General features: G+C 47.3%; 1 protein-coding gene across 1 annotated transcript in view; it reads left to right on the top strand.

Moving 5' to 3' along the window:
* The first annotated feature begins 2,149 nt into the window (after nt 1-2,149).
* LOC102945057 (two pore calcium channel protein 1) overlaps nt 2,150-12,562 on the top strand; it is a 31,081-nt gene continuing 20,668 nt past the window's right edge. The window contains exons 1-5 of the mRNA XM_007063177.4: nt 2,150-2,304; nt 5,144-5,226; nt 7,664-7,778; nt 9,189-9,317; nt 9,798-9,914. Coding sequence (XP_007063239.3) covers nt 2,266-2,304; nt 5,144-5,226; nt 7,664-7,778; nt 9,189-9,317; nt 9,798-9,914 — 483 coding nt within the window. The 5' untranslated portion in view covers nt 2,150-2,265. The remainder of the gene's footprint in view (nt 2,305-5,143; nt 5,227-7,663; nt 7,779-9,188; nt 9,318-9,797; nt 9,915-12,562) is intronic.

Below are 12,562 nucleotides of genomic sequence, written 5' to 3' on the forward strand. Positions count from 1 at the left end.
GTGAAAACTGACCATTTACTCCTACCCTTTGTTACCTATCTTTGAAGCAGTTACTGATCCATGAGAGGGCCTTCCATCTTATCCCAGGACTGCTTACTCTTCTGAAGAGCCTTTGGTATGGGAGCTTGTCAGAGGCTTTCTGAAAGTCCAAATACACTACATCCACTGGGTCAGCCTTGTCCACATGCTTGTTGTCATCCTCAAAGAATTCTAATAGAAGAGGTGAAGCGTGATTTCCATTTACAAAAGCCATGTTGACTCTTCCCCAACTTACCATGTCCATCTATGTATGTGACAATTCTATCCTCTACTATAGTTTCAATCAGTTGCCTAGTACTGAAGGAAGGCTTACCGGCTTGCAATTGCCAGGATCACACCTGTACAAAATTTATATCCACGTCCAATCTGCGATCCACAAACAGGGTCCGCGAATATAAAGCGAATAGCTGCAGATTTGCAGGGCTCTACACATTTGGCGCCTTTTTTCAAAAATACAGATATATACAGCAAGTTCATAGTATCAAGCAGAATTCATAATTTATAGATAGACAGACTTCCCAGATCATCACACCGATACACGTTCAAGTGTTCCTCCTTATTGTCCTTAACTCTACTGGACACAGATTTTTCAGTGATACGTTTAGCTTCCCTATCACTGTCTGCATTTCATAACTCCTAATTGATCATAATTTCTCCTTTTTTCCCCATTTCATAAAAAGTTAATTCCTAGACAGTGGGGTCTAGTGGATAAAGTGCTGAACTGTGACTCAGGAGACCTAAGCCCAGCTTTGTCACTGATCTTGGGCAAGTCACTGCGTCTCCCTGTGCCTTAACTTCCCCATCTGTAAAATGTAAAGTGCTTTGAAATCTACTGATGAAAAGCACTATGTAGGAGATGTAAATAATAATAATAATTCCTATTTCTGTCTTAACATTGCTGATGCCTTTTAAGTTTTGTGTATGCGTTCGATGAAGTTGTACAACCCTGAAGCTGCTCCTACTTAAGGGTCAGCCAGCACCACAAAGTCACAGCTCCAGCACAGTTGATAATGGGCCTATTTGAACACATATGGCAGGATGTTTCCTGGTATTAGTGTGTGTTGCCTTGCCTTAGTGTTTGACTCTGTGTACGTGTTGTGAGGGGAGTGAGAGAATAATGTGTGTTTTGTTGTGTGTGGGTGCTTGTTCTGTATGTGACTGTGTCCTTATCTGGGTATGAGAGTTTGCTCTGTGTGTGTTTCCTCTCTGTTGTCCAAGGTGATTAGGTGGATCGTTGTGTAAGGGTATGTTGTCTTTCTTGTGCCCATGTCAGTATAAGCCTCCTTCATCCTGTCTGCCTGGCTCTCCCCCAGCCTCCGTGTCTATCCCTGGCTCATCTCTGCCTGTCCATCGACTTCTCCTCCCCTCAACAAGCATTTAGTCTCTGTCCTGACCCTGACTGGGATCACCTGTCTGACCATGGCTGCCAGTGCCCCCCTATCTGTCTGTCCAGCCGCTCCTGGCCGTCCCTGGGTGGCCCTTGTCTGTCTGTCTGGCCCTGGCTGAGCTCCTCCCTCGGCTCTCCCCCATCTGTCTATCCCCTGTACCTGGCTGAACTTCCCTTTCCCTGTTTGTTGTCAGTCCGTCTGTGCCTTGTCCGTCTGTCCCGGTCTGCAACCCTCCCCCCCCGAGTCTGTCTGTCTCTGCCTGGCCAGAATCCCCTCCCCCAGTCTGTCTGTCTCTCTGTCCCGGGCCAGGCTCCCCCTTTCTGTCCGTCTGTCCCTGTCTGCCATCCCCCCACCAGTCTGTCTGTCTGTGCCTGGCCAGAATACTGCCCCCCCCCCAGTCTGTCTGTCTGTCTGTCCCGGGCCGGGCTCCCCCTTTCTGTCCGTCTGTCCCTGTCTGCCATCCCCCCTCCCAGTCTGTCTGTCTGTGCCTGGCCAGAATACTGCCCCCCGCCCCTCAGTCTGTCTGTCTGTCTGTCCCGGGCCGGGCTCCCCCTTTCTGTCCGTCTGTCCCTGGCTGCCATCCCCCCTCCCAGTCTGTCTGTCTGTGCCTGGCCAGAATACTGCCCCCCCCCAGTCTGTCTGTCTGTCTGTCCCGGGCCGGGCTCCCCCTTTCTGTCCGTCTGTCCCTGGCTGCCATCCCCTCCGCCCCAGTCCGTCCGTCCCGGCCGGGCTCGGAGCCGTTTCCGCTGCCCGGAGTCACGTGCGGGCGGGGTTAAAGCTCGCGGCGGGGCTCGCCGGGGCTGGAGCTCGCAGAGTCCTGAGCGGAGCAGTCCCGGCCATGTCCGCCGCAGCCCGGGACCCGCCGCTCGCGCAGGAGGTAACGGGGCGGGGGTGCCGGGTCCCCCCGTGGGGTGCAGGGTCCCCCCGGGGCTGGGCTCCGCGCACCCCTCCCTGGCTGCTGCCTTGCAAGCCGGTCCCCGGGCGCCAGGGTGGGTGCTGTGCCCGCTCCCTCCCCGGAGCCTTGGTGGGCAGGTCTGCACCCCCCGTGCACGCTGGGCAGGAGGGAGGGGCTCTTTGGCTATAACCCCCCCTTTTCCCCTTTGCAGAACAAAGCTGGCAGTCTGCCCTTTGCCCCCTGCGGGCATTGCTCATTGCAAAGTGCCCGCCCTAACCTCCTGGCGAGGGGGCCACCTGCAGGGCGTGTCCGCTGGCCACGCTTCCCTGCTCGCCCCTGGCAAGAGGGGGAAGCCCTCTCTCTACCCTTCGACCTCCCTCTAGGGAATCTGGGGTCGCAGGGCTAGCCATGGCGTGTCCGGCTTTGGTTTGCAGAGGGAGAGGGGCCTCAGCAGCTCCAGCTGCTTTTGTAGCTGTATTCCCTGTTAAGAAACTGGATGGAGACCTCCGTGTAAGGAGGCAGTGTGGTCCAGTGGATAGAGCATGGGATTCAGTCAGGAGAGGGACCTGGATTATTTCCCTGGCTCTGCTACTAGCCCTCTAAAGAGAGGGGAAGTGACTCGGTCAGTGGGTGGGGATGCCATACCATTGTATTTTAAAAATCCGTTGCCCATGGGATTGCAGGAAGGTGATGGAGAAGATAAAGGCCCTTTCTACATGGCAAAATGTTTGGTCTTCTAACTGCATATACAAGCTATGTTCTAAGCAACACCTGCACTTGTCTCCTGAACTCGGGAGAGCCGGGTTTTATTTCATAGGGAATGTCTGCGCTGCAGTCATGGGGTGTGATTGCAGCTTGTGTAGACCTATACCGAAACTAGCTTTAATCTCGTGAGCTGGGCACTGATAGCAGTGAAGTCTCAGTAGTATGGGTCTCAGCGTGCACTGTGCGAGACCTGGGGCCCTTGGTAATTACGCAGGCAGCTAGCTTGTGCTTTTCTGCTCCAGAACCTGAGCTAGGTAATGTTTAGCTTGGGTCTGTCTCCATGAGCTGCTGTTACGCCCATGATTGTGGTGTAGACATACCCATAGTGTAGCTGGTGTGCTTTTTTTGACGCGTCTACAGTCAACACAATTCAGCACGTCCACCCAGGGGTGCTTTTTCTGACACCACTGTGTTAACCTGCCTGTTTCTTCCCCCCTGTGCAGCGGTGTTTGTATCCACACATGCTGGGAAGTTCTGTGTGACTATCGCATGTTGCCACGCAAGAGGCAGCAGATGTGTGGGTGTTCTCCGCACGGCCCAGTGTCTTTTGGAGTGGCCTTCTACCTAGGGATGAGCTGGGAGACAGAGGAATGGCTAAGCTGTCTGCATAGGTGTTGATTTGTGGGTCCTGTCTACTCGGTGGAACAGGCTGAGACCCAACTCATGGCCTGAGAGTTATGTTGCAGCCCTGGTCATGAGCAGAGTTGAAATACAGTCCAGAGACCTGGTTAGAAACCATGTGTTCACCATACTCATGTGTCTATGTGTGGACCTGAGCTATGTGTAGTCAACCATGTTACAAACTCACTCGGGGGGGACCCAAAACACCTGTAGAGCCGGTGGATTAAGAGAGCGTAGAAACGAAGAGCAGGTGTCTGGGAGCAAAGAGGCTTCCTTTGGCACTGCTGCAGTTCTTTGTGAGATCCACTAGATGTCAACAGGTTCCTTTAAGCAGTTTCTTGAGAAGAAAGACCCTCAATAACTGCATTTTAATAGTTAAGCCATTAAACTACAGTACCCACAGTGTTCACCATTAAGTCCTGTTACAATACAGACTTGCAGACGCAGCCAAAACTTCCTCTCATGCCCTCTGAACTAGAGAACCTGTGTTGTTGCTCTTCCATGCCACATTAACAAGGCAGGTGACTCAATGCCTGGGTCAGTTGTCAAGTGCAAGCTGCCAACCTGACTCCTCGTTTAAAGGTGACCCAGAATGCTGCTGAGCATTGGCTAAACAAACTCAGTGTGGAGCTAACTCCATCTGTGTGTTAAATACTTACACTGAACTCTTCTTTCTTTTGAGAAGAGCATGATAAGCGAATCAGCCCCCCCCCCCCCCCCCGTTCTGAGTCATTCATGGAATGACATAATTGACAGAAAGTAAAGGGGGTACTGTATTGTAAATAGTGTGTATATGGTACAAACGCAGTGAGATGGTAGGGTGATAATTTACACGTTTCCAGGAAACAGAATTCAGGTGTTTGAAATCTATTCTAGGATGGCAGGAATCCTAGGTAGCTCATCCCTTTGAGAACTCCGCTTCCCCATCAAGAGTACTGCTAGGAATACTTAGCTGTTGGCTACAAGAGAGGGGAAAAAACAAACATCATTTTCTCTGCAATGAGGAAATTAGCATAAGTGCTCTCTGCACACAGCACTTACCCAGCAAAGTATTTCTAAAGTTAGTAGGCAGTTACTAACCACCAGGTGACCTCACCTAAACCTCTCCTTGCATTGTATATTTCTAGCTATTTTAAATGTATAGTAAATAATCTCACAACTTTGGGTTTCTCTTCCAATATGAATAGGGTGAGGAGAAGGCTGTATGTTTGCTTGTGCTTTTATAAATTAGAATATATTTCAGAATCTACATGTCATGAAGTCTCTTTGTAGCACCATTATTCAGAGCACCATTTATATTCACCTAAATGGAATATCTCAAGATAAAAAGATGCTTCCAAGGAAGCACTCTTTGGAATTGCCTCTTTAAAATGTAAGTTTCAAATTCTGACTAAATTAAACTGTGTCACGTTCTCCCCACCCCGATCATCAACAGGACCTTCTCCTGGCAGCAGCTTATGTGTATGATGCTCAATATAACAGAAACATTCCGTTTGAAACCTCACCGCAAGCAGTCAGGTAAGGAAACACTCCAACATCCAGTACAACAATATTCTGTGTGAAGAATTAAAATATTTAGCTGGGAAATATTTTCACTTAATTGGAGTGAGGGGGACACTCGATACAAAGGAAATTTTGATTTAAATCAAGTTAATGTATTCACTAAAGCTCATCTTGCACAAATGTTTATGCACATGCTTAATCTAGCAACAAAGAATGTAGGCCATACTTAAGTGATGGGGGGACTCTATCCTTGAGACGTTGAGAACAAAATTAATCAAGGAACCAAAGGACAGGAAAAAAAGAAATTCTTGAATTGCCTGTACACCAATGCTAGCAGCCTGGGTAAACAAGATGAATTGGAATTACTCATTTATATGCATAAATTCAATCTAGTTGGTATTACTGAAACCTGGTGGGATGATTTGCATGATTGGAATGTTAAAATCAATGGTTATAACATATTGAGGAAGGATCAAGTGGGCAAACAGGATGGGGAAGTGGCAGTCTACATCAAAAATGGCGTTATCTGTTTCTGGGTGACTGGTAACTCGGAAGAAAATTATCTTTGTTCCATAAGCATTAATGTCTGAACAGACAAAGCACATGATGGTGTACTCATTGGTGTCTGCTACAGAACCACTAAATCACACTAGGGAACAGGGTGACCAACTCCTTACACATCTGTCTAGAAAGTGTGTGTGTCGGAGGTGCGGGGGGGGGGGGGGGGAGGGGCAGGGGCAGGAAGGACCTGCATGATCCTGGGGCACTTCAGTTTGAGTGACGTCCTGGAGGTTCGTGCTGCCCTCACTAAAACATCCTTGCAATTTCTAAACATAGTAGATGGCAATTTCCTAACTCAAAAAGTGTTGCAGCCAACATAGGACAAGGTCTAATGTAGAATTCCCCTAACGGATAAAGAGCAATTGATCACACAACTAAAAATTAATAGTAGTTTAGGTACAAGGGATCATAACTGCTCACATTAGTCCAGGCCAGTAACATATGCACACAAATCAACATGGGTTTATGGAAAATAGAGCCTATAAAACATATTTTTATGAGATCAATAGATACAGGTAATAGTGTTTGTAATAGAAGTCTGTAAGGTGTTTGTCATGGTACCACTTGACATTAGATTACAAAACTAAAGCAATATAAAACTGATAGATCTCAAAATGTGATTGTAAATAGACAATCCCCATCAAGTGGCTGTGGTTCCATTGCAGCCCAGCAGGGACCTGTTCTTGGCCCTACCATATTTAATGTTTTTACTAATGACCTGGAAGGAAAAACTAAAATAATCACTGATAAAGGTTGCAGATGACTCCAAAATTTAGGAAGTGTCAAATAACGAAGACAACAGGTCATTGATTCAGAACGGTCTGGATTGCTTGGTAAACTGGCTGTAAGCAAGCACTATGCATTTTAATACAGCTAAATGTAAATGTCTACATCTAGAAATAAAGAATGGGGGCCTCCATTCTGGAAGCAGTGACTCTGACAAAGATTTTGGTGTCATGTTGGATAATCAGCCAAACATGAGCTCTGTGTGACTCTGTGGAGAAAAGGACTAATATGATCCTTGGATACATAAACCGGGAAATCTCAAGTTGGAGTAGAAAGGTTGTTTACTTGATAGTAAAATATGGATCGGTAACTGTTGGCAGGCATGTAGCCTTCCCCGCATCTTGTTCCTGGAGGGATCCAGTGATACCAGCCCAACAACAGTGCAGGGAGCCCTCTGCAGCCTGGCTGTCATGGACCCACACTCTCACTCTTGTGACAGCGGGGCTGTATAGGGTTCCCTGCAGGCGCAAGGCATGGGGAAGTCTGGGGGCCTGGCCTGGCGGAGCAGACAATGCCAGCCAGTGCCATGAGGAGGATGTTGAGCCCAAGGCTGTGTGGGAGGCCACCCTGCTGCTGTAATGCTTCTGCCTTGGGATGGAGCTGGGAGCTCATTCTCCTTCTTGTGGTCCTTGCCATGGGAAGGCATCTCTGCTCCGCCAGGCCAGGACTGCAGCATCCCTTGCACTCAGGTGTTTTGGGCCCTTGGCTGTGCTGGGAGCCCCCTGCAGCCCCCCTGTCTGTGCTGCATGAACCCTTATCCCTGCCTTAACTTCCAGCAACTGCAAAAATAGTTAAAAATTGGTGGGTGGGGGGGAGATATCTTTAATAAGTTATATTAATTGTCAAAATTAGAAAAAAAAATGAATTCTGCCAAGTCTATTTGCAATGTAGAAAGACAAACTCTTCCCAGAGAGTGTGTTCTTGCCCTCTCTTTCTCACCTTAATAATGTAAAGTCTTGATTTTTTTTTTTTCCCCTCCTTTTGCTGGAGAAATCGTCAGAGAATCAGCATGGAACAGCAGTGTCTTTCTACCATGAAAGAATAGTTGTATCAATACACATGTACTAGTGCCCTAATTTGTAATATCTATGGTTTGCCTCCACAGACTTTACTATCTCTATAACCATTGGACTATGCAAGCAGCCACCTACTTCTTCATCTTTGTAGACCTTTTCCTTGCTGTCTTTGAAGATCCTGCTGTGTACCCACTCCCTTTCTTGGTAAGCATTTGGGTAAAAGGGAACAACAGCTTTGTCTTATTGATGGATGGAGAAAGTTCAAGTCTTCTATACTCCAGCTTGCTGTATAAAGGAATATTTCTCTGCTTGCATTCAGTAGAGGAGGCTGCTGGATTTTTTTTTGTAGTAATATCGGTGATCCCTGATACTGCTGAATTAATCTGATCTACAGAACTCTGTGGGAGCATAGCAAATATAATCCTGTGCAAACAAGGAATGGCTCTCCCATCGATGTGTGCAAGCCCTGTTAGTGGTGATGAGTGCTGGGCATCCATCAGCAGTACCATGGAGTGCCCCTCTGCTCCACCACCAGGTTCAAAACATTGTTGGCTCACTTTCCGTATTCTCGGCTTTCTTCCATGCTGCCCCTCTGCACAGCACATCTTCCACTAACCTCACCTCCTGCAAACTCTTCAAGAGAGTGGCCGGTGAAGACACTTAACTATTTTATTCCTTATTTTAAACAAATGTCTGTCTTCCCTCACACTGTGTGCCTAGGCCTTTTTGAGTAACTAGTCTTCTATTAAAACTGGCCCAACACCCTTCCTGCGGTCTCGTCACGTCCAAGGTTGGCTTGTGGCAGGGATTATGTCTCGAGCTGCTTAGCGCACCATTGAGATGATTGTTTAGTGTTGACTTCTGCTCGGGGGTTCTTGTGTGTACATCAGAGGGCAGTGTTGCCTAAGGGATAGAGCAATTAGACTGGGACTTCAGAGACCTGGATTCTGTCCCAGTTTGGCCATTGTCAGGGGACTTGAGGAAAGTCACTTTGCCTCTCTGTAAACTGGGGGTAATGATACTGGCCTCCTCTGTAAAGTGCTTTGAGATCTGGGGATGAAAAGGTCTCTAGAAGAGCTAGGGGTACTATTTCCAGAATAGACTTTGATACCAGTGCAGTATGGTTTACCTTGACAGACATCCGTAGCCAAATTCAGCATACATGAAAATCTACTAACTCCCTAAGATGTCACCCTCTTTAAATTCCTAGTGTTACGTGAGACGCACAAAATAATAGCAGCCAACATCAGACAGGTGACTTTATTTCTTTTTAAATTTTATGGTGAGAGACAGTTCAAAAAATAGCTCAATCATCAGCAAATTCCCAGTGAAAACCAATCTGACATGTCCTCCTTTCTGTGTTTCCTGTGACTCCACCTTCCCTCAGGCTCACTCTCTGAACCTGTCTGGTGGCAGATAGAGAGTAACATAGCTAGGGAGAAAGAAAAGGAGTACTTGTGGCACCTTAGAGACTAACCAATTTATTTGAGCATAAGCTTTCGTGAGCTACAGCTCACTTCATCGGATGCATAGCTAGGGAGAAGATATGGCGGTAGCCTAGAAATACAGTCTTTAAGCCAAAACAACCCCACTTTGTTTGTCCTCCCTTTGTAGGCCACTTCCCTGGTCGAGGTATTGTGCCTTTTGGTGTTCTTCGGGCGACTGGTGCATTTTGCCAAAGTCACCCCTCGCAATGTGTTTTGGAAGGATACAAAGAATATCTGCATCATGATAGCGATACTGGTGAGTTGCGACTGTGGTCACTGTGATGTGAAGGAATTAGGTGTGTGAAGCTAGATCACCTGTAGGCTTTTTTCCTACTTCCACTGTCATTGTGACAAGGATTGTGTGAAATGATGATGGGGCTGGTTGATAGCCAGGTCTACAAACAGCCTGTTGTATGTTCTTCCCATTTGTACAGCTCCAATGTGTCCCCCTCTTCTCTTAATAGATCGGTTTCAGAGCATGACTTGCAACAGAGGCATAGTTTCTGAAATTCTGTTGAAAGTACATGTGGCAAGTGCAACTTTTAAAATTTATTTATGCGTTGTCCGTCTTAATGTCATAACATGGTCTAATCTACTGAAACTTCCATCTCCTGCGGGAGAGAACGCTACCCCGTGAAACTGTCGTCTTTTAATGGTCCAAGAATAGGTCCATGTGTTATAATGAGTAGTAGACCAAACCCTTTCCTGTGATTTGTTGCTGCTCTTTCTTCCACAGGTGACCTTAATTGACCTGATTATCTATGGGGCACTTAAAATCTCGAACGTAAACAGCATTAGATGGTCAAGGTTCCTGAGACCCATTTTCTTAATAAACTTTGCAGAAAGTCGTCAGGTAAGCAACACTTGGTCATCACATGAATGGGTTGGGTTATCTTGGAGTAAGAGCATTGGGCAGAGTGGCCGGAAGGTAGCACTTACGGCTCTGTTTTCTTACCGTGTCTGCCAAGGCCCTCTTCTTCAAAGATACCCTTGTGGTTGGTCAGCGTGAGCAGTGTTGGGTGTGTGCAAACACACCCCTCTTTCCCTTTGGCGTGAATCCAAAATGCTTCTAGAGCTTCATTATCCCTGACAGTTGAGCTTTTGGTGCCTGGCTGTGGCAGAGCAGAGGGAGTGTGACAGGGAACTCTTGTGTTCTGGGCTGTGAGAGAGGGAGCATAGGGTGCATATCGGCAGGGTTTCTCTCCTACGCTGAGTGAAGATCGCTCATTCTCAGCCAGGTGAGAAGAAAGTGACTCCTGCTGGCAGTGGTTCCATGCCTTGGGAATGGTGGAAAAAATGGGGAATTGCAAGTAGCTTCAAAAACAAGGCTCCATCTCCTCCTCTATTAGCAGTAGGGGAAAATCCTTCCCCGCTCATGAAGAGCGAGAGTGCCTTCTACCTATGCGGTGACCTACCTAATCACTGCCGGCTCTGGGAACAGGACTGAAAAGCTTCCGGCTGGAACCTGAATCCTTGCATGGTCCCAAGTTCTTTGGGGTCAATTCACTTTGTTTGGATTCTTAATTTAAGTTTGTGTCCTAATTATTCTTCCCTAATCCTGCTTCTGTTGCCTGCTCTGCTCACTTGTCAAAAATTACTTGTTTCTAGAACCCTTTTAGGCGAGCGAGAGCACAGCTGTGCTAATTACGCTGTCACCTAAACCGCATATGCTGCCCAGACTTGGCTCATTCACTCCTGTGTCATGAACAGACTGAATCATTGCCTCCAACGCTATCTTGGCTGTTGCTTGAAAATCAAGGCACCGCCTTTGCTGTGGGGAGAAAGCAGATTCAAAAGATGAGAGCATGGGACCGGCAGCCTGGAGTTACAGGTTCTAATCCCAGTTCTGCCTCTGAGTTACCATGTGATCTCAAATTGTCTGTGGCTGTGAGAATATGGATGCTACCTACCTTGTAGGGATTTGGAGGGTTAGCTAAGATTTGTTAAAAGCATTTGAACTCTGACGGGGCTCCAAGGTGCAAAGGGATGAGTGTGTATTTGGTGTAGGGGCAATTATCATTCTGCTGTGCTAGGTGAAGGGGTTGGGACATGACTGATTTAGCCATTAGGCTGCCATTGATGGGGCTGGTGGAAACCAGGTGTGGCCAGAAGATGGCACAACTCTTCCTCTTCAGGCAGTGCAGGTGGATTGCTACTGGAGGGCAGCACGGAAGCCATGCTGTCTGTGGAGGGCTGTCAGTGTGGCAGTGACTAACGTGAAAGAAGGGGCTTCAGAGACTTGATGGGCAGCACTGTAGCCCCAGTGGTGAGCCACATGTGACTAGCAGGGCCGGGGGAGGTAGCCTTTTAAAACTTGGCCTGGTCTTGAACTGTGCCCATCACCGTGGTATCTGAGCACTCTCTAACCAGCAAAATAGAAGATGGGAGTATTTCTTCCAATGTGCACATAGCATTGAATTTCCAACTGTACATACAAAATGATGGGGTCTAAATTAGCTGCTACCACAAAGAAAGATCTTGGAGTCATTGTGGACAGGTCTCTGAAAGCCTCTGTTAATGGGCTGCAGCAGCCGTCAAAAAAAGCTAAGTGTTGGGAGCCATTAGAAAAGGGATGGAGAACAAGAGACAAATATCATCATGCCACTATATAAGTTCATGGTACACCCATATTTTGAATACTTCCTGCAGTTCTGGTTGCCCCATATTAAAAAAAAAAAAGATTAGAATTAGAAAAGTTGCAGAGAAGAGCAACAAAACTGATGAGGGGGATGGAACAGCTTCCGTATGAGGAGAGGTTAAATAGACTGGGACTGCTCAGCTTGGAAAAGAGACGACTGCGGGAGGGATGTCCTAGAGGTCCATAAAATCATGGGGTGTGTGGAGAAAGTGAGTAGGGAAGTGATATTTACCTCTTCACATAACACATGAACCAGGGGCCACCCAATAAAATAGATTTAGCAGGTTTGAAAGAAACACAAGGAGGTACTTCTTCAATCAGCACACAGTCAACTTGTGGAACTCCCTGCCAGGAGATATTGTGAAGGCCAAAAGTATAATGGGCTTAAAAAAAGAACTAGGTCCATCAATGACTATTAGCCTAGATGATCAGGGACACAACCCTACACTTTGGGTGTCCCTAAACCTCTGACTGCCAGAAGCTGGGACTGGGTGACAGGATGTATCACCTGATGATTGGCCTGTTCTCTTCATTCCATCTGAAGCATATGGCATTGGCCACTGTCAGAAGTCAGGCTATGCCACGTGCACCATTGGTCTGACCCAGCAAGGCCATTCTTATGACTTACCATCTGTCATGTGTGGTCCCATCTCCATTCCTCTCTCCCCAAAGGGAAATCTCCATGTTTTTTTTTTTGTGTAATCTTTCATCCCTCCTCCTCTGACTTAGAATACAGCTCAGTTCAGCTGTGGCTTATGAAGTGGCCTACGCATGGTTCGAACGTGACTGCCTAATGTTGAACAACTCTTCCTCTGCCTGCCAGGGAACTGTTGGATGAGAGGATGACTTGCTTTACCAGCTTG

This window comes from Chelonia mydas, chromosome 3 (genome assembly GCF_015237465.2).
Source record: "Chelonia mydas isolate rCheMyd1 chromosome 3, rCheMyd1.pri.v2, whole genome shotgun sequence".
NCBI lineage: Eukaryota > Metazoa > Chordata > Testudines > Cheloniidae > Chelonia > Chelonia mydas.